The following is a 26,378-nucleotide window of genomic DNA, read 5'->3' as shown; positions in this document are numbered from 1 at the left end:
CTGAACCATCTCAAGACTAGAAAGTGTCCCACCAGCAACAAGACCCTTACCAGATGTGGTCTTTTTGATCTTGGACTTCCCAGCCTCAAGAAAGCTAAGAAATATTTTTATGTAAATTATCAGTCTCAGGGATTACTATAAAACAGAAAATAAACTAAGATAGGTATTATGCATCTTAAGTGTGGACTAAAATTCATTCTTTCCCACAACATCATTTGATTTTTAAGTTTCAAACTGAAACATAAAAATTGGGGTCAGCATTCCATATTGGAGTGCTGGTTTGAGTCCTGGATGTCCTATTTTCCATTCAGTTCCTTGCTAATGCTCCTGGAAAAACAGTGGAATATGGCCTAAGTACTTGGATTCCTGCCACCCATATTGGAGACAAGATTAGAGTCCCTGGTTCTAGTTTCAGCCTGGCCCAGAATGGCTGCTGCAACCATTTGGGGAGTGAACCAGCAACTGGAACATCTGTGTCTCTCTGCCTTTGAAGTGAGTAAAAAAAAAAATCTTAATAAAAATTTTATCAAGTTTTTTTGCTTGATATGTAAATCTGTCATTCTAGCTCTGGTTTCTCATAATCAATACCAACTATTATTTATAAAACATATGTCAAATTAAAAGAGAAATACTTGTATCAGAACATATAACTGATAGGGATGTGCTGGTTCTGTGCAAAATTACAGTGGTACATTTTCACTGAACCAGTTTTAATCACCACCTACCAATTAATTTTAAAATACAGTATTATAATCTTTTCTAAGCACACTGTTGCAACTATGCAATTCGACAATAAAACTAACAGAAGCAATGGCTACTATTTCTCCTGAAATCACTGGTCCTGAGGCTACTCAAGCTCTCCTAAAACAACAGACATTGAAGAAGTCAGAAGGACAAGGCTTGGCACAATCCTCACTACCACCACCACCCTTTCACAAAGGGAGCTCCTGATGTCGATGCTACATCAACACTGAAGCTTCCTGTTAACATCATGCTACAGCTAAAAGACATCATGTAGACACTCAGGAGGCATTCTTAGATACCAATTTTTTAGGAATGTGTGAACAGATGAGGTAATTACCATGGTAACCAAAAACATATCAGGTCAAATACTGAGCTGGCAAATGTCTTAGTGATTTTTCAAATTCCATCTTTGTACACAGCTGAGATAAACAGGTTAGAGGGCAGTCTACACAAGAAAACAAACTCTGATGCCAATAAGCAATATAAACAGTTTAATAGTGGCCTGAGCTTTCAGCTATTCTAAGATCCAGGAAAAGCAGCAGCTGCACCAAGGCACAGTGAATCTTGTACAAATGAATATAGATGCTCTAGAAACAATGATGGAACCAAAACCAACCAGGAAAAGAAAATCTTAAATTGCATCCTCGTAAAGAACCAAATCATTTTCTAAAAGAAGCAAGCCCATTAGCTATTTGATTAGTGAAAGTAAGCCAAAACAAAGGACAGGAATGTGTGACAGAGGTAGGTCCCTCTCTTGAGGACAAGAACCAATCTTCTGGAAAGTGTGTTGACTCTGCCAACATTCAGGACTGGACTAACTTCATTCTTCATATTTTTAATATGCTATGAAATTTCTGGGAAATTTCAACAAATACTCTTGAAAATAGTTATAATTATCGGTCTCACCAAATGGCTTCCAGAACAAAAACAAGATCATCCCAAAGATGATAAATAATATATAACATACTCTGTCCAGCATAATCTTCAGGGAACTCATAATCAGTACAGATTTCAGAGACATCACTAAGACAGCACAAGAAGAAGCTTAGAACACATATTTCGACCAAAAAAGGAACATTTTAAAATCCTTGTACAGATTAGCCAGCAAACCAAAATCTAAATTAAGGTATATTTAGAATCAGTTATTTCAGGAAAATGATTTTACACAAATTGTAGTTGCTGATTCATTGCCTGCTAACTCCTTGAACTTCAACTTGCAGGTCTACTATTCTTTAGAGACACATGGCATCAGGATTGTCTAAAAGATTTGTGCTTTTGTGTCCATGACCTCTTGTCTTCTACAAGTATTCTCTCTTAACATCAACATGTACATGGAGTTAGCCCACAAACCTGGACACCAAATTATTCTAAGTCAAATGCAGTGTCAACAAACCTGGTCACCTGATAGTAAATGTTACCTTAATTGGCAAGGAAGTTTGTCCACATTAAAGCACTCAGCCAGGGAACTATAAATACTTACCGCAGGAAGTGCTTCATGGTGCCTGAGCTGATAGTCCAGATGCTACACAAACCGTGCTGAAGTAGTTACTTCCTAATTTGCCTTTGTCAAAGTAAGTATAAGCTGTGGAAAGAAATTAGATATATTTGCTATATGGGAGTTTGAAACCACAAGCCAAAAATTTGTACCTATTAAGAAAACAATATTCTATGCACCCAGAACATTATCAACTGAAATGACCATACAGAAACACATTTGAATGGCTAGAGACAGATATAGTCTTTCATTTATAATTATACAATTAGTCTTTCAGTCTTTCATTTTAAGTCACTTGCTGGAGAAATTATTAGTTTCATGGGCAACCCCTTTAATAGTATTTTTCCTTTACTTTTGGGTATTATTCCTCAAATTGAGGAACAGTATTTAAAACAATATAAAAATGAAGAATCATAAAATTAACTATCCTGATTTCCAAATAATTGGGGGTCTTAAATTAAGAATGCTCAGCAGGGCCGGCACTGTGGCATAGTGGGTAAAGCCGCCACCTGCAGTGCCAGTATCCCATATAGGCACCAGTTCAAGACCCAACTGCTCCACTTCCCATCCAGCTCTCTGCTATGGCCTGGGAACACAATGGAAGATGGCCAAAGTCTTTGGGCCCCTGCACCCACACGGGAGACCTGGAAGAAGCTCCTGGCTCCTGGCTTTGGATCGGCACAGCTCTGGCTGTTGCGGCCAATTGGGGAGTGAACCATCAGATGGAAGACCTCTCTATCTCTGCCTCTCTTTCTCTGTGTAACTCTGACTTTCAAATGAAATAAATAATTCTTAAAAAAGAATACTCAACCCTCCAGAACTACAATTAAAAATAATTGGAAGCAACTGGTAACGTCTTTAAGCTCAAAAATAGTGTTAAAGAGCCAGGTACTCCAAACAAACAATGGTTCAGACCTCATTTCCTTTCTAAAATTTATTTGTTGGTTCATTCTCCAAATGCTACAAAAGCTGAGACTAGGCCAGAATAGAGGCAGAAGCCAGAAACTCAATCCAGGTCTCCCATGTGGGTGGCAGGAACCCATTACCTGAACTATCACTCTTGCCTCCCAGGATCTGCATTGGCAGGAAATGAATCGAGAGCCGGAGCAGGAACTTGAACCCAGGCACTCCAACATGGGATGCAGGCATCTTAACTGCTAGGCTAAATGTCTGATTCAAGGCTTCATCTGTGAAGCGCAAAAAGATTTCATAGTTGTATACCACTTTTCAGCTTACAATTTGCTTTCCTTTCATAGGCACTAGGGGTAGCCTACAAAGTAGCAAGCCAGGATGAGACTACAGAAGAGAAAGGCACTGGAAGCAACAGCAGAGAGAAGTGACCTCAGGAGAGGACACCAGCTGCAAGAGCAACCGGGGAAGGGAGCCTATGGACAAGTGGCTAAGATGCTGATTCTGAGATGAGAGGGACAGGTTGAAGAGTGGGGAGGGAAAAATGGTCTTCAACTTTACAAGTATTTTATTTCTTAAAATGTATATGAAACCAAACAAAGGAGAAAAGAACATATTTTCATTTCAGGAAGTGGGAACATGTTACTTTTTGTACTTTCGTGGCTTTTGAAATTGAATCCAAGGGAACAGACTTGCAGTACAATGGTTAAGGCATCACTTGGCACCCTCCCACCAACTCCCATCTTATATTGGAGTACCTGGATTTGAGTCCCAGCTCTGCTTCTGATTCCAGATTCTAGTTGATGCATACCCTTGGAGGCAGGCTCAAGTACTTGGGTCTCTGCCACCCATGCAAGAGATCTGGATTGAGTTCCAGGCTCCTGGCTTCTATCTGGCCCATTGCAGGCATTTGGGGAGTGAACCAGCAGATGGGATATGACTATCTGTCTATTTATTTCTTTCTGTATATATATTTCAAATGAATAAAATAAATACTTTACAAAATATAAACTATTTGGTTAGTGTTCTCCCAGTCTTTAGATCATGGTTTCTAATACATTCAACAAAAAATAGAAACAGAGATCCCTGGAGAAAGAGTTGATGCCAGAGCCAGAGCAGGAAAAAGTGAGCTTAAAGGATCTTGCAGTCCCAGGAAGCCAGGAAGCGCTCAAGGCAAATGGAATAGCAATATTTCAGATAAACACAGTAGCCAACAAAGTGCTCCCAAAAGCCAAAGTTGGGTCAATGTGAGTAACAAAAATAAAGTGGCATTGGATTATAACCTGAAGCACAATGTGAGTATCCATGGTTCTATGCTGATATAAGTAAATCACTGAAGAAACAAATAAATCAATGAAGAGGAATCTATAAATCTCTCATGCAAAAGAATTCCAAACAGTCTAAGTAGATATCCTGCCCTCAAGAAGGTGTAACATTAGTCCCTAAATGTAGGCTGGACTTAGTGTCTTCCTGGGTACAGTGTGCCAAGTGGGAGATTGGGGCGAAGAGCAGAGAACCCAGGGAAGCATGACTTCAGCCAGGTGATCAAGGCTAAAATCACCAGTGAAATTTCATGGTGATTGCACACAACCTTGATAGGATATGAAGGCCACAGGTGATCTTCCTATCAAAAACCTATAACCCCAGTCTATTTGTGAGAAAAGCATCAAACTCCAATGGAAGAACATATCATGAAAAATCTAACACTCCTCAAAACTCTCAAGATCATGAAAACAAGGAAAGCTGAGAAACTGTCACAGCCAAGGAGCTATGACTACAAAACTCAATGTGGTATCCTAGATGAGATTTTGGGACACAAAAAGGACATTGGGTAAAAACTTTGGAAATCTGAATAGAGCAATAGACTTCAGTGAATAACAAAGTATCAATATTGGTTCAGTAGCTGCGACAAATGTAGTGTATTAATGTAAGATCTTAACAAAAAGGGAAATGGAGGTGCTAATGATATAGGAGAACCAGGCAGGATGATTAGGTAGGAACAGATGAGCTGGAAGAGGTTCCTAATAATTTCTGCCTTTAGTCTTGTATTGTACACCCCTTACCTGTCAATCTAGTATGCCACTTTCCCATGATACACCAGTGTCTCATCCAGGACCAAGAAGGAAGAGCCACCTTTATAGCCACATGGATGTTAAGTTCCCTGCAGAGGTGCTATGAAACTCCCAAAAAACTCATACATGCTAAACCCCTCCCAGACCCCATCCCATTTAAGGGACCACCTCTATTCCATTAAAGTGACTGTTCTATGTGGAAATGGCCTTTTCGGCTTTTTAGCTTCTGGCTTTTGCTTTTGGCTCCTTCTCCTGCCTCCTCCCACATTCTCTTTCATAGGCAACTCTCTGGTCCACTCCACAGGAATCTCTTTGTGTGGAGTTGCTCATACTCATGCATGAATGTATATTCATTCTCTTACTTTTGAATAAATCCTGTTCTCATGTATGTACTATATTTATGTAATTGTTTTGAATTCCTTTCTCTGTGGGGGCAAGGACTTGGAATAAAAATTGAGGCATATACTCCTATAGCACTGGAACATTGGAACTCTCTGTACTATCTTTGTAATTTGTAACTCTACAATGACTCTAAAATAAAAAGTTCATTAAAATACATTGATGCTTACTATGCTCTAGACACAGTAATGTAATAGGGATGCAGGGTGCCCAAGAAGGTCTGGTTCTAACTTGCACACCCAACATTCTCCAGGGATGAGAGGAGACAGGATGATACAGAACAATGAATAGGGGCTTTAACACAAGTGAGAAGTGGAAATCGACAATGTGACAGTGAGTAGGAGAGATTCTCTCTTAGATGCAATGGGGGGAGGATTCCTCAGATAGCACACATGAAACCTTGAAAGCAAAAGAATGCACAATGTGTATAGGGAAAAATGTTCACAGTGATTTCAGTTGGTGCTTAGTGAGAAGGGAAGGTAAAAGCAATGATGGCAAGATATGGAAAAGCAAATAAGAGTCTGACCCTGGAAGGCTTTTGAAAGTGATGCTAAATAAACTCTGGCCTCAGAATCAGCCCTCAAGGCATGCGGATCCGGCTGAAAAGCCCATGAGAGTATTTCAGGCATGGAAAGCCAAGACACTCTGGCAAAAAAAAACAAAACAAAAAAACAAGCAAACAAAACCACAAAACCTAAATGAAAGATCTCCGCGTGTGAGATGGAAAGAACAGGTCATCAAATAAGGAGGTACCTTTCTTTGAAGGGAGGAGAGAACTTCCACTTTGACTATGACCTTGTCTAAATATGATCAGAGTCAGTGAATTCAAAAGGCTTCCATAGCCTTGGCAACTCCTGACAAGAGCCTAGGGTGATTACTGATGCCATAAACAAGAGTTTCTATTTGTTAAGTCAACAACAGGAGTCACTGTGCACTTACTCCTCATGTAGGATCTCTGTCCTTAATGTGGTGTACATTGTGATTTAATGCTATAACTAGTACTCAAACAGTATTTTTCACTCTGTGTTTCTATGTGGGTGCAAACTGTTGAAACCTTTACTTAATATATGCTAAACTGATCTTCTGTATATAAAGAGAATTGAAAATGAATCGATGTGAATGGAAGGGGAGAGGGAGCGGGAAAGGGGAGGGTTGCGGGTGGGAGGGAAGTTATGGGGGGGCATTGTAATCATAAGCTGTACTTTGGAAATTTATATTCATTAAATAAAAGTTAAAAAAAAAAACAAACAAAAAGAAAGTGATGCTAAATAAGTTAGAAACTAAGTCCATGAGCAGCGAGGACCTATGGAAAGTTTTCAAGCTCAGAGGCGAAAAGATCAGATGTTCAGTTTTGAAAGTATAGTCTGGTTGTAGTCTAAAGAATAAACTGTCCTGTGATGAAATTACAGGTAGAGATACCATTGAAAAACTTGTTGAAATAATCCAAGCAACAATAATCATGGTAAGATAAGCCCATGGATAGACAGAAGTGTGAAGAATTTGAGAGGTATTCAGAAGGTTGAATTGATAGGACTTTTGCTTATTTATTGACACTAGGATTGGTGAAAGAAAAGGAGGAGATAAATATTATGTCCACATTAATGGTTTACAATTACATATAAAGTGGAATTATCTACTAAGATATGGAATTTTCAGGTAGCAGTTTAGGGATTCTGGGCATACAAGAGGTCTTTGGGGGCATTTTTGAGTTTTTAGGGCCAGATGGTAGGGTGGGGATATAAGGTTACAAAGGTCAGGAGAACAATCTAGGTTGGAGGCAAAGATCTAGGGTTCTTTGACATAAAGGCACTAACAAAAATCACAGCCCACAAGGAATTACTAAGTAAACAGCACTGTTCATCATAATAGTTATTTGTCATTAGGGTAATATTAAATATGAATTCTCATACTACTAATATATTAAAGTATGGACTACTGCTTAGAAAGATTTCCCTAGATTTTTTAAAGAACTTTACCCTTAAATGGTTTAATTTCAGTTAGACAATTGGTTTACCTCTCCAAAAAAACTCATTTCACAATGCAAAATCTATTCTTTACATAGTGGTTCCTGAATTTATCCACTGAAGCAATTTCTTGAATGCTTAACTACCCATCACTGTATTGAGAAATACAAGATGTTTAATACTGTGAGGGAAGCTTAGCATTTAAGAAACAAAATTTGGCAAGGATGGCATAAGTGTGCATGGTAGTTAAAAGTGTGTTTCGAACACAGAGAGTTCTGAACTGGGTTCCACCACTAGCCAAATGGTAGCCCTAGCAAACTGATTAACCTCTGTAGAGCTTAGTGGGGGTGAGGAAGTAATTATAACTACATTGTAATGTAGTTAATCTAAAAATCTAAAAATTAAATGAACCAAAGCAAGTAAGGTGCACAGTAGCACAGTGACAGGAATATGCATTCAGGGAGTGATACTCATTATTAATATTTTAATTTTATCCTTCTTATTATATCCCCCCCCCCTTTTTTTTTTGACAGGCAGAGTGGACAGTGAGAGAGAGAGAGAGATACAGAGAGAAAGGTCTTCCTTTGCTGTTGGTTCACCCCCTCAATGGCTGCTACGGCTGGCGTGCTGCGGCCGGCACACCGTGGGATCCGAAGCCAGGAGCCAGGTGCTTCTCCTGGTCTCCTATTTGGGTGCAGGCCCAAGCACTTGGACCATCCTCCACTGCACTCTCGGGCCACAGCAGAGAGCTGGCCTGGAAGAGGAGAAACCGAGACAGAATCCAGTGCCCCAACCAGGACTAGAACCCGGGGTGCCTGCACCATAGGCAGAGGATTAGCCTATTGAGCCGCAGCACCGGCCTATTATATCCCCCTTTAAAGCAAAGATTATTTTGTCAAGCAAAGATTCACTATGGAGACTGTTAAATTCTGGCAAGTTGATGTGACCTGAACTGGGACAGTGAGAGTGGTAGAAAGTGGGGGAAAGTAAAAAATATTTAGAAGGTAGAATAAATTGGACTTACTAATGGGATGGGAAAATGAAGGAAAGGCAAATAACCATTAGTTGTAGTTATCTGTCCTCCAAACAGGAAACAAAGATAACAATTAGATGTCATTATGTATCCCCCCAAAGAGGAAAAACACCCAAAATGGTTTTGGGTATTAGAAATTTGCCTGTGCAAATGCCATTTAATTCATCACACACTGGGTATTCATTAGATTAACTTCATTAAATGTTTTATATAGAAAAAGTCTAGCCTAGTTTGAATGTTAATGTCCTATTTACTGTTAATTAGGTAATCTGCATTGTAAGACATCATAGTCAGTATGCCAGGCATGATAAGAAATGTCCTGGGTGTTGTTTTCCTATGAGGAGTGCCGAGTTCATTATCACCTCTATACTAGTCCAGCTTTGTAGCCAAGTGGCTGGCAAGATTCAGGAGGAAGAGAATCCACCTCTCAGAGGCACAGAGTTCTCACAAAGAGGCGGCCACCACAGAGTTCTCAAGAATTCTTACACACAAGTTACTTGCGTGGCTTGTATCCGGTTCTCTAACTGAAAACATGCAGACATAAACTATGTGTGTGTTTAATCAGGCTTACTGAAGTATTACTTACATATAGACAAGTTCACCCCTTTTTGGTCAGACATTAACTTTAATGTCACCTGTTTCACAGGAATCAAGGGGAACATGAAAGCCACTCTGCGCTGTCCCGGCCTGATGATTTCCTCTCTAGAGGAGTTTGTAACCTGGGGTAGATAGCAGAATCAACTGCTGGAACAGGTATTTATTTGGTCTCGTGGTTAGGACAGAGCTTGGGATGTATCCATCCCACATTGGATTTGCTCCTTGGAAGACAGCAAGTAATATCTCAAGTGGTTGGGTCCCTGCCACCCACATGGGCGACCCAGATGGAGTTCCTGGTCTGAGTTACTATGGGCATTGGGGAGTGAACTAATGGATGGAAATCTCTCTGTCTTTCAAATGAGTCACACAGAAATTTACCTGCAGTCTTCTTGATCTCTAATGTGGTTGTGAAGTCATTGGTTTCACATTTGCTTCGCCCCTGGATCACATGTCCCTATGGGGCTCTGGACTGAGACAATGTCTGGCACACTGAGCACTCACTTTGTAATGGCTGGAATAAACTTTGCACCCTTACAGAGAAATGCACTTCTTTAACAGCATTATTCAGTAACAGCACTAAGGAAACAAACTGCAAATCTCCCACCTGGGAAAAAAATCTGTAGATCTCTTTTTTAACCAAAATATGTTTATAGTCCAGGGTTCCCTAACCCTATCAGTGTATCTGAGTACAGAGACCTTGCCCTGAACTCATCTAAAGGGAAGGATCAAATGATTGGAGTTGCTGAATCAAACACCCCCAGGGATCAGCTGACACTTCAGAGTGCCCGCGGGGTGATCCACCTCTTTTTAATATTTTTTTTTTCCCAGCTGGGAGGAAAGGGGCAGGATGCAGTCCGCTGCTTCGGAAAACTCATCCTCTCAGCAGGATCAAGCACTCTGGCTCAGCCTCCCTTGAACAAGCAGCCCCCTGAGGCTCTTTGAAAAGTACCTGGGGGTAACCCTACCTCTCAGAAGTCCATCTATCTATGCACACCCCAGGGGAGGAATCAGAGACTCAACTGGAGGGAAGAGAACACCTTTCTTTAACATTTTAATTCCTATATGAGATAAAAAAAAAAAAGTTTCTGTGTAGCCCTTCAAATTTTAACTGACTACATTGATGAAAGATAATCCATAAAGTAAGTAATGTTTCATTGTTACAACCTGTCTAGGATTATAGAAATTATTTTAAAAACTACTTAAGCCACGTTTAAAACTATAATTTCAATTTTTAAAATTAAATCTCAGCATAAGCTTTTGTGAAACTAATAACAGCTAATATTTATAAAGTGTTTACTACATGTAGACAAAATTCAATGGGTTTTATGGATTAACGCACTTAATCTTAGCCATGGTCCTCAGTGAATAACAATTATTATCTCTGCTTTATAGCTGCAGAAAATGATGCACAGAGGGTTACGGAAACTTCCAAGGTCACACAGTGAGTATGTGGCACAGCTAAGACTCAAACCCTTGCAGCCAGGCTCCTAAAGCAGTTTAGTCATCACTCCCCTGTGCTACTTCTGGAAACCACTTAGGTAAAATTCTTCACTGATATAAGAGTGAAAAGAATGTAGGGTGCGTTCACTTTAAACTACGAGCTGGGGATCACCTAGGACTGGATATACATCCGTACCTCAAAACTTAACAGCGCCCAGGCAGCCTGCGGCAGGTACCTGGCAACTCCTAACTCCTAACGACAGGCCCACATTGCCTGGTCTAACAGCACATCCTCGCGGCCCTCCTAGAGTGTGAGGAAACCTCAGTGCTGACATCCCTCCATCAGCCCGTCTTCTACAGGCAGGCGCCCGAGGACAGGAAGCAAGCAATTGCAAACAGCACCATTCTGGAGAAATGAACAATCTTTCAAATTACGCATTTACATTTAGCACATGCTCTCTGCTACAGCATTTTGAGGTGTACTGCTTGTGCATAATGACCTCCCTAAGGCCACAGTCTGGAACCTTCCTTTCCTCCTTCCGTGATTTGCTTGAAAATGCTCAGCTGGCACTTACTAAAATCGCAACTTGGAAGGGTTTTTTACCCCCTTCTTCAGGAATAAAGCACTCATCCAGAGTTTATTTTTGTGATTTATAGCACTAGAAGTCCATGCCAGGCACAGAATTCAAGGATGCCTGCAAATATACTTATGAGCTGCTTCAAAAACAGAGAGATTTCCGGCTTTCACTGTGGTCACCTACATCTTAGGCACTGTTTGTGTGGAGGCAGCAAGTAGGGTGGGGGAAGCAGGATGGATGAAGTTTCTTTCTAATCTACAATAGAGTAAGTAGATTTCAAAATATAAATATTAATCTATTTTTAAAATGTTGAAATGTTTATTAATTTTCATCTACTTGAAAGGCAGAGCAACACAAATACACACACACAGAGGAGGGTGGGGCAAAGGTCTTCCACCTGCTGGTGCACTCCCCAAATGCTCATAATAACCAGGGCTGGGCCAGACTGAGGCTAGGAGTCAAGAAGCCTATACAGGTCTTGCACTTGGGTCATCTGCTGCCTCCCAGGATGCATTAGAAGGAAGCAGAGGTGCCAGCACCCGACATGGCATGCAGGTGTCCTAAACAGCAGACTGACCGGCTGTGCCATAATACCCTACCCAATGTTAATCTGTTTAGACACAAAAATGCTCAATATGGATGTATACTTTCAATGATATATTTTAGTTTTAAAAAAACTAAATTTCTAAATTAAAATCACAATAAAAGAATGGGAAATTTAGGTTTGCATTAAAAAATAAATGGATAAGGGCCAGCATCATGGTGTAATGGGTTAAGCCACTGCCTGAGATGCCAGCATCCAACATGGGCACCAGTTCAAGTCTTGGCTGCTCCACTTCTGATCCAGCTCCCTGGTGATGCGTCTGGGAAAGCAGTGGAGGGTGGCCCAAGTCCGCGTGCCCCTGCATCCATGTGGGAGACCCAGAAGAAGCCCCTGTTTCCTGGGTTCAGCCTGGTTCAGCTCCAGCTCTTACAGACATTTGGGGAGTGAACCAGAAGATCTCACTCTATATATTCCCCCCCCCCCATGTATCTCTGTCTTTCAAATAAATAAAATAAATCTTTAAACAAATTTAATGGATACAGTTTTGTCAATTTAACCAGATGCCTCTGGCAAAATTTTTGCTTTCATATAATGGGACTATCATGAAGGCATTTATCAAGAGACATTCAACATGGAACTCCAAGGCAATGAGGACATTTCCAGGGCCTGTAGGCAAGTGGGGTACCCTGCCGCTATGGCCACTGCTGATTCTGGTCACACAGCAGAGGCGCCATCACTGGCTTCTGAGAAGTAGACCATTCGGGGTGGCTTCTGCAACAACTGTTAGTACAAGCAGAGATTTAAGCTCACTTTAGATCTGACAATGCACAGCTTGACAGATGCTTCCTCAGTGAATTCCATGGTCAAAATAAAAATATTTATTACATCAAAAATGGTGACATTGGGAGAACTGAGTGAGGAGACTAAGGAGTTAACTGAGTATGTGTACAAGGGGAGAGGCATTAGGTATGAATATTCTATCTTCACTTATACAGTAGAAAATCAGTATACCTAGCACTTCTAAAATAATGAAAAGCAGTGGTTAGTATAAACACTTATTTAGGAGTACGGTGGAAAATATCAGAAGAAATAGTTTGAACAAATTTTAAGCAGGTATTCCTGAGAGACAGAAGTCTGGAGTAGAGATGAATTAGGGCCTGAGAATTGCTGATTTTCCATTGTAAGTCTCATAGCACTACAGTGTCTTAAATGTGTTACTTTGATATAAACAACAACAAAAACTTAAAACTTAAAAAGATGCCATGGAGGGTGAGCATTTGGCACAGTGCTTAGTATGCACCCCATATCAGAGTGCTTGGGTTCTAGTCCTGGCTCTGCTTCAGGTTTTAGCTTCCACTAATGTACATCCTGGGATGCTGCAGTGAGGGCTCAAGTACTTGATCCCTGACACATGGGAGACTCAGATGGAACTGTGTGTTCTTGGCCTCCAGCCCAGGCAGAAGCCCTGGTCACTTCTTCACAATCAGTGCCATTAAACCCTGAGTTAAAGGGGCGGCCAGCGCAGCAGCTCACTAGGCTAATCCTCCACCTGCAGCGCCCGCACCCTGGGTTCTAGTCCCGGTTGGGGTGCCAGATTCTGTCCCGGTTGCTCCTCTTCCAGTCCAGCTCTCTGCTGTGGCCCGGGAAGGCAGTGGAGGATGGCCCAAGTGCTTGGGCCCTGCACCCCATGGGAGACCAGGAGAAGCACCTGGCTCCTGGCTTCGGATCGCACCGTGTGCTGGCAGCAGCGCGCTGGCCGTAGCGGCCATTGGGGGATGAACCAACGGAAAAGGAAGACCTTTCTCTTTGTCTCTCTCTCTCTCTCACTGTCCTCTCTGCCTGCAAAAAAATAAAAAATAAAAAAGGGGCCAGCGTTGTGGTATAATGGGTAAAGCCACTGTCTGTGATGCCAGCATTCCCATATGGGTGCCAGTTCAAATCCCGCTGCTCCACTTCTAATCCTGCTCCCTGCTAATGCCCTTGGAAAAGCAGTGGAAGATGGCTCAGGCACTTGGTCCCCTGCCACCTACATGGGAGACCCAGATGAAGCTCCTGGTTCCTCACTTTAACGTGGCCAAGCACTAGCCATTGCAGTTATTTGAAGAGTGAACCAATGGAAGGAAGATTCTCTGACTTTCAAATAATAAATACATCAAAAGATAATGAAAATATTAACGCTTCAGGAATTGGAGAGTGGTTTGCAACTAGCAGATGGATTCATAAAACCCAAGCTCTTTCTAGAATGGTATCCAACCAACCATACATTGTGGGTATGTGCTTGATTTGACACAAAGAAACATGGAAAATATTTAACAGGAACATGGAAGAGTCTGAGTTAAACTCTGACATGGTTCAGTGTGATGTGTGCTTATTAGCTAAGAGAACATCCAAGTTATTTGATAGACTAATTGTGAATTCTTCTTTTTGGACCAAAACAATAAAGAGGAAAATGTGGCTTACTGAAGACTGCATTGAACACGGTAAGAACTTTCTTTACACAAATCCTGAACTATAGCATATATTCAAAAGAAAGCTGCAGGCACAAGTATTGGCTTAGTGGTTATGACACTAGCATCCCATACTGGAGTACCTGGGTTCAAGTCCTGGTTCTGGTTCCTGCTTCTAGCTTCTTGCTCATGCAGAAGGCAGAGGTGGGAAGTAATTGGGTTCCTGCCCCCATGTGGAAGATCTGGATTGTGTTTACAGCTTGGCTCCTGGTTGCAGCCCAGGTCCAGCCCCAGTCATTGCAGACATGTGGTGAGTGTGGTGAGTGAACTAGCAGATGGGATCTCTGTCTGTCTTTCTGTCTCTGTCTTAATAATAGTAATAACAATAGCAATAGAGAAAGCTGCAAGAAAAATCAAGACTGATATTATTGCAGAGCAGAGCAGAGATATGATCTGTCAGCATCATCCAACTTTCAGCAGAAGAAATCAGTGGACATCAAAGTGGCCCTGATTTAATTTTCTTTTTCAAAATCTCCAAAGACAAAAGCAACTTAAAGCCTAACTAAAATGAATAAAAATTTTGTTTACTAAAAAACAGTTGCCACTAATTACAGGTAGCTTTTCCAAGAGTATAATAATGATGTTGCAATTATGTACTTTTTAAAGGCCATTGTATTTTAGAGAGATACCAAGATGATGGAATAGGGAGGGAGCTTAATGCTCTAGTCTAGGAGAAGATAGAAAAAAAAAAAAAAAAGTGGAGCGAGCCCAATCTCAGGGAAGAGTTAAGGAGAAAACAGCAGAGGAAATGCCACACAAATTAAAGGGACACTGTGGACCTACATGGAAGGTGCAGACCTGCACAACTCAGGACCCCAGAAGCCGAGAGGCTCAGTACCAGCTTTGGAGAGTGAGGTGAGACCAGGCTGCAACAGACTAAGCCACTGCAGATAAAGCTGTGAGAAGAGCCTGGCGTGAGTACAGCTTGGAGCCCTGTGTGGGACAGTGTTCTTGCCAATCTAAGGGGGGGGGGGTGGCACATTTCTCTCTCCCTGACCACCTGGCACCAGTGTCCTGTAGTTAGCCATGAGGGCAAGCACCATTTTAGACATATGTAATAACTGCGCCAGCCAAGCAGAGAAGCCTGAGTCTGGCTGGGAGAATTGACAAGGGGCTGGGTGCTCAAACTGTGGGAGCCTTGTGTGCTGGTCTGTGAAAACTCTGGCTGCATGGGAGGGCTCAGGGTGTGGCTGGGTCTTTGCAAACAAATAGTATACCTACTGGGGCTAGCAATCAGGCACTGGTCTCCTTGGAGGAGAGGAAGTGAGCGTGAGACTACACCAACAGAACAGATTAATCCTCCCCTCTGATAAAAAGAAAAAAAAGAATCTTCCCACACCCAATTTGAGTGTCATCTTAAATACTCCCCTCACCCTGGAGTACTGAACAGAGCTCCCTGGTCACATCCAGCACACACTCTAGGGTATTCAAAGAGAGAGCAGATATTCTACTAAGCCACAGAGGCAAAGACTAAAGACAAAAGTCATCACGGGGGGGACCAGCAAGCATCTCCACAAATGCCCAAAAATAAATGCAGCAACTCAAGAAACAAGAATAAGGAAGACAACATGATGCCCCCAAAGGAACACAACAATACTTCAATACTAGAATATAAAAATGAAGAGATTGAAGAAATGCTGGAAATGGAATTTAAAAAATTGCTCATAGGATTCCTTAGAATAATCAGAAGCAAATCCATGATTTAAAGAAATCTATACATGACATGAATAAATATTTTTTCTATGAAATTGAGATTTTTAAATTTTTTAACTTGTATTTAGTAAATATAAATTTCCAAAGTACAGTTTATGGATTACAATGGCTCCCCCCCCCCCATAATTTCCCTCCTACTAGCACCCCTCCCATCTCTCACTCCCTCTCCCATCCCATTCACATCAAGATTCATTTTCAATTATCTTTATATATAGAAGATTGATATAGTATATATTAAGTAAAGATTTCATCAGTTTGCACCCACACAGAAACACAAAGTGTAAAATACTGTTTCAGTACTAGTTATAGCATTACTTCACATTGGACAACACATTAAGGACAGAGATCCCACAGGAGGAGTAAGTACACAGTGACTCCTGTTGTTGACTTAACAATTTGACACTCTTGTTTATGGCGTCAGAAATCTCCCTAGGCTCTAGTCATGAGTTGCCAAGGCTATGGAAGCCTTTTGAGTTTGCCGACTTCAATCTTATTCAGAAAAGGTCTCTCCCCCCTTCAGAGAAAGGTACCTCCTTCTTTGATGGCCCTGTTCTTTCTACTGGGATCTCACTCACAGAAATCTTTCATTTAGTTTTTTTTTTTTTTTTCCCCGGAGTGTCTTTGCTTTCCATGCCTAAAATACTCTCATAGGCTCTTCAGCCAGATCCAAATGCCTTACGGGCTGATTCTGAGGCCAGAGTGCTGTTTAGGACATCTGCCATTCTGAGTCTGCTGTGTATCCTGCTTCCCATGTTGGATCGTTCTCTCCCTTTTTTATTCTATCAGTTAGTATTAGCAGACACTAGTCTTGTTTGTGTGATCCCTTTGACTCTTAGACCTATCAGTGTGATCAATTATGAACTGAAATTGATCACTTGGACTAGTGAGATGGCATTGGTACATGCCACTTGATGGGACTGAATTGGAATCCCCTGGCACATTTCTAACTCCACCATTTGGGGCAAGTCAGCTTGAGCATGTCCCAAATTGTACATCTCTTCCCTCTCTTATTCCCACTCTTATATTTAACTGGGATCCCTTTTCAGTTAAATTTAAACACCTAAGAATAACTGTGTATTAATTACAGAGTTCAACCAATAATATTAAGTAGAACAAAAAAATACTAAAAGGGATAAAACATTAAATTGTACATCAACATTGATGACAAGGGCTGATCAAATCACTGTTTCTCATAGTGTCCATTTCACTTCACCAGGTTTCCTTTTTGATGCTCGGTTAGTTGTCACCAATCAGGGAGAACATATGATATTTGTCCCTCTGGGACAAAGAGAAATCAAAATGAAATACTGGAAATGAAGAATTCAATAGATTGAATTAAAAAATGCGGTGGAAAGCCTTAACAACAGACTCAGTGAGGCAGAAGAAAGAATATCTGAGTTAGAAGACAAATCTCTGGAAATTTTAGTCAGGCCAAAAAAAAAAAAAAAAAAAAGAGACGAAATTAGAAAACTAAAAAGCAGTGTTGGAGATCTATGGGATACCAACAAACAACCCAACATATGGGTCTTAGAAGTTCCTGAAGGCGTGGAAAAAGAGACAGGATTAGAAGGCCTATTAGTGAAATAATTACAGAAAAACTTCCCCACTTTGGAGAAAGAAAGGGATGTTCAAATAGAGGAAGCACATATAACTCCTAATAGACATGACCAGAAAACATCTGCACTACTACACATTGTAATAAAACTCTCCAGAGTAAAACAAAAGAAAAGATTCTAAAATGTGCACAAGAGAAACATCAGATTACTTTCAGAGGATCTCCACTTAGACTCACAGCTGACTTCCCATCAAAAACCCTACAGGCTAGGAGAGAATGGCAAAATACAATCCAAGTCTTAAGAGAAAAGAACTGTCTACATAGAATACTGTACCTGTAAAGCTCTCATTTATGAAAGGAAGTGAAATAAAGACCTTCCATGACAAACAGAAATTGAAAGAATTTGTCACCACTTGTCCAGCCTTACAAAAGATGCTTAAGGATGTGCTACATACAGAAACATGGTCATCACTATGAAAGAAGTTGAAGGCAGAAAATCTCCCAGTAAAAGTACAAAGGAAATCCCAAGTAAACAATAGGAACATTTATGGAAAAACAGCAGGGAAATTTAACTTACTCTGGTTTTTTCTTCTGTAGTTCCTTAGATTTCAGAATATCCTGTTACTGGGAATCTAGTCACACACTAAGGCCATCTTTTTTGAATCTTTTTAGAAAGAAGACATTGATTATATTGGACCATCTTTTTTTTTTTTTTTCCCTTCTCTTAGTATATATCATTTGTGTGATTACAGTGTTAAGTTTTAGTTCTTATATCTTTGGACAGAAGAGTGTATCAGTTATTTTATTTATTTGTTTATTTATTATTTATTTTTTGACAGGCAGAGTTAGACAGTGAGAGAGACAGAGAGAAAGGTCTTCCTTCCCTTGGTTCACCCCTGAGATGGCTGCTACGGCCGGCATGCTGCGCCGATCCAAAGCCAGGAGCCAGGTGCTTCCTCCTGGTCTCCCATGCGGTTGCAGTGCCCAAGGACCTGGGCCATCCTCCACTGCCTTCCTGGGCCACAGCAGAGAGCTGGACTGGAAGAGGAGCAACCGGGACAGAACCAGCGCCTCAACCGGGACTAGAACCCTGAGTACTGGCGCCGCAGGTGGAGGATTAGCCTAGTGAGCCACGGCGCCAGCCAATGTTATCAGTTATTTTAAATGAATTTTTCCCTGACTTTGAAACTCAGTCCATAAGTGTGTTGCTGCCACAATACTTGGGTTTTCATTACTTGAATACCTGAAAACTGAAATTGATGATACATTATGTAATGAATTAGGTTTTTATTTCTGGATAAAATTAGAAGTAAAATAAAGATTTGAACTACTTACAGGATGAAAATAATGATAAGTCCTTATAAGTACTATGGACACTTTTGTGTTTGAGGCTTCCAAAATTTAAGTGTTTACTACATTTTTCTCCTGAAATTCTGCTCTTCTTTTCTATGCTTCATGCATTTACTCTTATTACTGATGTTGTAAAACAGCAAGGTGAAGTGTCATTATATCTGTGTTTATTATGAATCCTATAGCTCTTCTAGTTAGGAAAAAAAATAGTCTCAAAAATACTCTTAGTGAGTTTTTTTTTTTTTTTTGGTTAATACTTTACCCACTAATGGTATTTTAGATACCTTTAATCATTTTAATAAGGTGTCAATAAAAATTTAAAACATTACACACTATATTTGAACTAGTTAGTGAAGAGTAAGAAAAAAGGCCAGCTTACTGAGACTATAGTTGTTACACTAGTTAAATTTCAAACTTTTTAATAAAGGAACTTTCAGAGATAGGTTGAGACCCAACAGTATTCAATAAACCATTATCTGTGATGTGGAAAGGAACCCCAGAAGCAGTAGAAGACCTGTGAGGGCAGTTACTTGCCATGGTTGTGGTTGTGGTGTACTTGTACTTAAATACAGGTAGTGACACACTGACATTTGTGTTGCCCAATAATCTGTACTAAAATAACTATCTCTGTGCTAAAATAACTATAAATTAATGGAATCGACAAAGAAGAAATGTTATGACTATACTGTATTTGGGAGTCTTTGCACAACTAGGTAAAGTTTCCATGATACAAAGTATTTGGATTTTAAAATTTAGTATTATAAGGAAGAAGACATGGCATTATTCCATGTGCTTAAATAATAACATGCTTATTGCGTTTCAGAGCAAAACTTATGAAATGAGTAATTGTTACTGCATTAATTATAATGTTAAATTGCCAAGTTGTAGCATAAAGCTTAAATCTGTTTCTCAAATGTGAACCATAGTAGTCTAATGCTCTTTTGTATATACTGTAAGTGCTACAAATAGTCTCAGCACTGAACACATATTGATACTTCTCAAATGAATGCAACCTTTGATGTAGGGTCTTGATATGCTTCAGAAAGTATCTGAGTACCCACAAATTTGTTAATCTGGTAATGAAGATAATTCCTGTCCTTTTGTTGTTGTTCCATATTTTCATGTTTAAATTTGAATTTTTACTACTGTTAATTTAAGTACAATTTTTTCAATGGTTAAAATGAGGTTGTCACTGAAGAAACTTAAAAACAGCCTCATTCATGCAACTGCTTAAGTAAAAACTGTATTTTATGTTCTGTGTTCATACACTTTTTTTTTTATAGATTTTATTTGAGAGGTAGAGTTACAGACAATGAGAGGGAGAGACAGAAAGGTCTTCCTTCCTCTGACTCACTCCCCAAATGGCCACAACGGCCAGGGCGGAGCCGATCCAAAGCCAGGAGCCAGGAGCCTCCTCCGGGTCTCCCACGCAGGTGCAGGGGCCCAAGCACCTGGGCCATCTTCCACTGCTTTCCCAGGCCATAGCAGAGAGCTGGATTGGAAGAAGAGCAGCCGGTGCCCATAAGGGATGCCAGCGCTGCAGGTGGAGGATTAATCCACTGTGCCACAGCGCCAGCCCCATTCATATACTTTTAATGATCTGTATTTCTGTTTAAATACAAGTGTTGATGTTTAGGCTTTGTTTCTTTCTAACAAGGTTTTTTACCATTGACTAAATAAAGAAATGTATCTTTTTGAAGAGATTTATATTGTGTAAATAAAAACTGGTTGAAACAAAAAATAAATAAAAGACATTGTATTTTAGATACATACTGAAATATATATAAATGACAAGATATAGTATCTAAGATTTGCTTTAAAATAAAAAAGATAGAGAGTAGGACTAGAAATCAAACACTACTGGTCATTTGGTCATGAATTGTTGATATTTTTAATACTTGGTATTAAAAAACCCTACTATTTAAAAATATCTTAAAAATACTACTAAAAATACCTGCTATTAAAAAATACATGCCTACTTTTGTATACATATGAAATTTTCCAAGTAAAAAGCTATTTTTAAAAATGTACCATCCACAAAACTCAGAATCACTATAAATATACTAGGAATTTTTTTAACAATCCAGTAAGGTTATGATGATTAGTGTCTAAATTTGTTTATAACAGAAGTCCCAGGTAAATCCTCTTTAACAGCTTTGGGAAACTCTGAAACAACAAGAAGCAATTTGATATTTAACCCACATCATTTTCATAACTGATTTAGTTCTCTTTGAATCCTCTAGTCTACAACCTCTAATTAACTATTAGGAATAATTGTTTTTAAATAATTATTTGATGAGTTTTTTTCTTAGTGGTGCAAAATACAGTTGTATACAACAATGACATCAAAGATCCAGTGAAATATGATAGATGAGTTGAGCAGTAAAAAGTGACATTTAAAATATGACATATGCTTCCTAACTTTATAAATGTTAAACTGTAGGAAAAATCTACCCATTGGAATTGATGAAATATGGTATTTATTTTCCTGAAAAGTATCCTTTCTTATCCCACCTCTTATTGTCACACTAAGAGTCTCTAAAAATCAATAAATTATCTCCTCTCACTTGTTCCCCTGGCAGTAGTTCATAAATACATGTCTCAGAATCATCCCTTAAGGCTTCCTGGTCCAGCTGAAAAGCCTGTGAGAGAATTTCAGGCATGGAAGCCAAGACACTGTGGCAAAAAATGTTCTACATGAAAGATCTCTGTGAGTGAGACATCTGTGGAAAGGAGGAGGTACTTTTCTCTAAAAGGAGGAGAGAACTTCCCCTTTGCTTATGGCCTTGTCTCAATACTGATGGAGTCCCTGGATTCATAAGGCTTCCATAGCCTAGGCAACTCATGTAGATGTTACATTAGTTAAATTTCAAAATTTTTAATAAAAGAAACTTTCAGAGATAGGCTGAGACCCAACAGTATCCATCAAACTATATCCTGTAATGTGGAAAGGAACCCTAGAAGCAGTGGAGGACATGTGAGGGCATTTATTTGCCATGGTTGTGGTTGTGGTGTGCTTGCACTTAAATACCAGTGCTTAATGATGACACCAAACTGTCGCTCCCCGTCTTCGTGGAGGAACGACACAGGACCCTGCCCTCCCCGGGTTTGCTGCTGGTTCTTCCCGGGTTGGCTACTGTCCCTTCCACCTCCGTGGAAGGGCGGTTCCCCCTGGCCACTTTCCCCACTTCCGCGGGGGAGCGGCATACCACCGGCCGGCTCTCTCGGGGGCTGCTCAGGTGTTCCTCATAGATGTTCCCCTTAGATGTTCCTAGTGCATGCTGTCTCTCTCCTCCTTTATAGTCCTCTTCCACCAATCCCAACTCTGCTACCCACACGCCGAGTACGCTGCTCTCCTCCAATCAGGAGCAGGTCCTACAGTTTATTGGTTGAACTGGAGGCAGCTGTGTAGAAGCTGTTTCTCCGTTCTCAGCGCCATATTGTGGGAGAGCAGATGCATAGAATAAGTCTTAATTCCAGTAACTTAGTCTAGTCCGAGTTGCTCCCCACACCAAACCAATCCAATAAAAGACACTGCTACTGCCACCACCAGGTAGAGACCAGAACTGGTGCCTCTGACCTTCCAGTTCTTGGTGAAGGGGCATTGCCTGCTGAGACATCCGCCATTGGGGCAGAGTCCGGGTTACTGGCTTATGGTGTAAGGGAGGGAAGTATCTGGCACTTTCAGCTCCTACCGTGGGAACGGGCTCTATCTCATCATAGAGGAGAACCTCTGTGATGGTTAACTTTATGTGTCACCTTGACAAAGCCAAGGGGTGCCCAGGTGAACCATTTCTGGGTGTGTTCTTGAATGAGATCAGCATTTAAACTGGTGGCCTCAGTTGACTGCCCTCTCTAACATGGGAGAGCAACATCTAATCCACTGAGAATAGGAATAGTCCAAAAAGGTTAAAGAATGCAGAATAAATCCCTTTTTGCTTCCTACCTGCCTGCTGAGCTGGGAAACTCATCTTTTTTTTTTTTTTTTTTTTTTTTTCTTATCCTTAGACTGGAATTGTACCACTAGCTTCCTGGGTCTCTAATTTACAGATTGTGGGACTTGTCAGCCTCTATAACTGAGTTGGCCAGTTCTTCATAATAAATCTCTTTACACACACGCGCACATACACACACACACACCTCCTATTGGTCTGCTTCTCTGGGAAACCTTAACTAACTCAGCCATTAATATAAAAATGGACCCCAAATGGCAGCATTGAAAAGGAATGACAAGTGTCCACTCTCTAAACAAATACAATTGAAAGCCCAAACACAACACAGAGTAATGACAGAGCACACACAGTACCCTCAGAGTGAACACATGTTCACTTTTCCTTTTGGTCTAATTTGATCAGGCATCCTGTGAGATTTTATCTTAAATCTTGGACACATGTCTATTTTATGGCTATTCAAAGTATATCTTATCATTTTGAACCATGAATTTCATGTGTGATCTTAGATAATTACAGAATAACTAGAAATAGCCTCTTTAATTTAACCTAACAGTAGTCACAGAGTAGATGCATTTACTTTAAGTTATAATTGATTAATTGCCTAAGGAATAATTATTAAGTGGGAAAGGATAAGGCTATATATTCATCATAAACCAAGGAAATGACATACAGTAGTACCTCAGTTATTAATGTTTCTAAACCAAGTTAGGAACTGGCAGATTCTTACATAAGTGACTGGGACTCAATTTCAACTGCATGATGAGATTTCGGAGGTGCTTAAAGTCAGCTGGGTGAAAGTCCTGCCCAGTAAGGGCATTCTCTCTTATTAAATCCCTGGCAGGTGGCCTCAGATGTGTCACTCTTTTACATTTTTTGATCTAGACTATTCATCTATGAACCCAACCAGATATCACATTAATTTCTTTTTACTCTTAGCTAATATTCAAATGAAATAAAATTATTTTTCACAACTAAAGTGTTGGCAAACTAAGAATTCTACACTATGTCCTTGGCATCTGATTTTGGAACCTAAATATATGATACAATCTTAGTTTCAATACTTCCTCTAAACTAAAAGACATCAAATTTAATCCTGATTGTCACACAAATTTACTACTGCTTTGAGCTTAACATGATCAATGCATATATTTCAGTCATTGATAAAATTGTAGAAATATCATTGCCAAATAATTAGCTCTAAACAAGCCAACAGAAACCACCTTCTAAGCCAGCTTCTTACATCTATGAACATGCTCTGGGTACAGCTGATCAAAGTAGCTATGAGACCATATCCCAGACACATTTTCTTCCTCTCACCCACAAAGATTGCTCAAGAGCCTAGTTGTTACATGAGTCCCAGATGGACTGTGTATATGTAAAAATTTAATGAGACTGATTTATTTTAAATACTCCAGGTTATCTACAATTTAAAGGAAGAGTAAGGGAGATTTTTGGCATGGCATAGAACTGTTTTGTAAAGAAAAAAACACGATCCATCTGTTTCGAAAGTCTTGATTTTCATATATTGGATTCATATATTGAGCTGCACACATACATGAGACAGAATATGAAGATCAAAATTCTATGTTAGGTATTATAATAAAGGTATTTTAATTAAAGAAGCTTTCATAAATGCCATTTTAAGGGAATGAATGATTAATTTTCTCAACTAATTGCAATTGTTTAAGTGTTTTGCTAATTTAAATGGATTCCAAGGCCAAAGATATCTGAAATTAAAATGTAAATATTCTAATGGAATATAAAATCTTCAGGAATTGCTTCCAAATTCTGAAGAGTAGAATATTCCTATTCTTCTTTAAAAGGAAAAGGGAGAAATGTACTTGTGTAGTAAATTCATTCCAGAGATTGATTTGTGCTTTAAATATTCATAATGCCAACTGCTGAAGTAAAAAAGATTTAGGGAACTGAATTTATGATGTCATTAATGAAGTCTGTTAAACCAAAAGACAGCAGTGGGATAAATAAATTATTAATTTCGCCATGAATGAAACCCTCAAAACATACTGCAGGTTTTCATCAACTACTTGTACAGGAGAAAATAGGAAGGTGAATTCTAGCAGCTGAAATAAGCTCTTATACCAAGTATTCTAATCAACCAAATTGTAATCCCAATAATTAAAATGGAAATTCCATTTAAAGGCTATGTAAAAACCTTTGAATCTATAGTCATTAGCTTGCTTGAGACTGGTTTTTAAAAAAGAGCTTAATGAGCTCTTTTTTGGGCATTTAACACAATCATCTTGCTTTACACTAGAAAAGCAAAAAATCAAATTGTGAATTGTTTCAGTGGCCTCTGAAACATCATAGAGAGTACACAGACATGACATAAATTGTTTAATTATATTGAGAATAAAATTATTCACCACTTAAAACTGTACCAATACAATGTTTATTTTATAGATGCTGAGACTGAGGTTAGCACAATACTCTGCTTTAAAAAAAAAAGTGCATATCATCCATTTTACAGCATAAAAACTGATGTAAATTATGACTTTCTCATGGTCAGCTAAGTGAGCTAGAAGGTTAAAAGCTCCCAGGATACAAGACCATGCTGTCTGCAGAATATTTAAATTCAGAGCATTTACTGTGAATTGAGCACACAGTTTCAGTCAAGGATTTTTCTGGGTGATAGTCCACATAAGCCGTCACTAGAGATCACTGCGTAAGCCTTTCCTTAATAAGCCGCGTCCGTGTGAAATCTCACTGAAAATAAAACCCGTGGTCTAACTGCCTGGAAATTTTAGCAACTTCACTATGTCCCTGATCACTTGTTTTCTCATATTATCAGAATTTTAAAGCAGGACATGTCTGGCAGACACTGCAGGAAGGAATAGTACAAATACCTGAAATAGAACTGCTTTTCACTCTATTCTAAAGAATCATTATTTGATAAGAAAGACTCTGATGAACTATTCCATGATAGTTAAGTATGAGTAATTTTTATGACTTTATGAATTTATTGTAAAATACAAAGTAGAAACTTAATGACACATATGGATACTCAAACATATCCATGAGGCTTTTCTGAAAAAATAGTCCCTATGATAACTAGATTTAATCTAGCATGGCACTCTATCAGTTTTGCAAATTGGAATCTTCAGGAAATGAGCAATTCTTCTCTGCCAAGAAAGCACTGGTTTGATTTTCAACTTCTCTGGATGCTTTCCATGCTGATTAATTGTGAAAGTACCGGCTGGGTCTTCACAAACACAAATGTATGTGGTGTGCTATGTTTTTAGAATTAACTGCATAGGGAACACATAAAGTAGGTATTCTCTAATACTATGGGAATTATGCTCACTTCCATATGGGGCTATTTCTGTAAAATGTACAGTCTCCCCAGCATCAGAATCTGCTTCCTTAAAGAAAGCTGAAACCAAATCAGAAAATGATTATAATTTAATGCTTTTCCTACTTGAAGCAACAGATTTGCTAAAAGCAAAACATCTGCTTATCTTACTTCAGGAATTTGGGCCAGAAGCAACTGAATATTGATCAGTCTTG

At 39.6% G+C, this 26,378-nt stretch overlaps 1 protein-coding gene across 4 annotated transcripts in view; it reads right to left on the bottom strand.

The window, feature by feature from the left end:
- Nucleotides 1-26,378, bottom strand: part of ELMOD1 (ELMO domain containing 1) — a 68,185-nt gene that overhangs the window by 38,170 nt on the left and 3,637 nt on the right. For all 4 annotated transcript variants that reach the window (XM_008261903.4, XM_002708412.5, XM_051849756.2 and 1 more), the window contains exon 2: nt 2,225-2,326. In XM_008261903.4, coding sequence (XP_008260125.1) covers nt 2,225-2,241 — 17 coding nt within the window. In that variant the 5' untranslated portion in view covers nt 2,242-2,326. The remainder of the gene's footprint in view (nt 1-2,224; nt 2,327-26,378) is intronic.

Source organism: Oryctolagus cuniculus, chromosome 1 (genome assembly GCF_964237555.1).
Source record: "Oryctolagus cuniculus chromosome 1, mOryCun1.1, whole genome shotgun sequence".
Lineage (NCBI taxonomy): Eukaryota > Metazoa > Chordata > Mammalia > Lagomorpha > Leporidae > Oryctolagus > Oryctolagus cuniculus.
The sequence above is the reverse complement of the archived record's forward strand: the minus strand, read 5'-3'. Positions and strand labels throughout refer to the sequence as shown.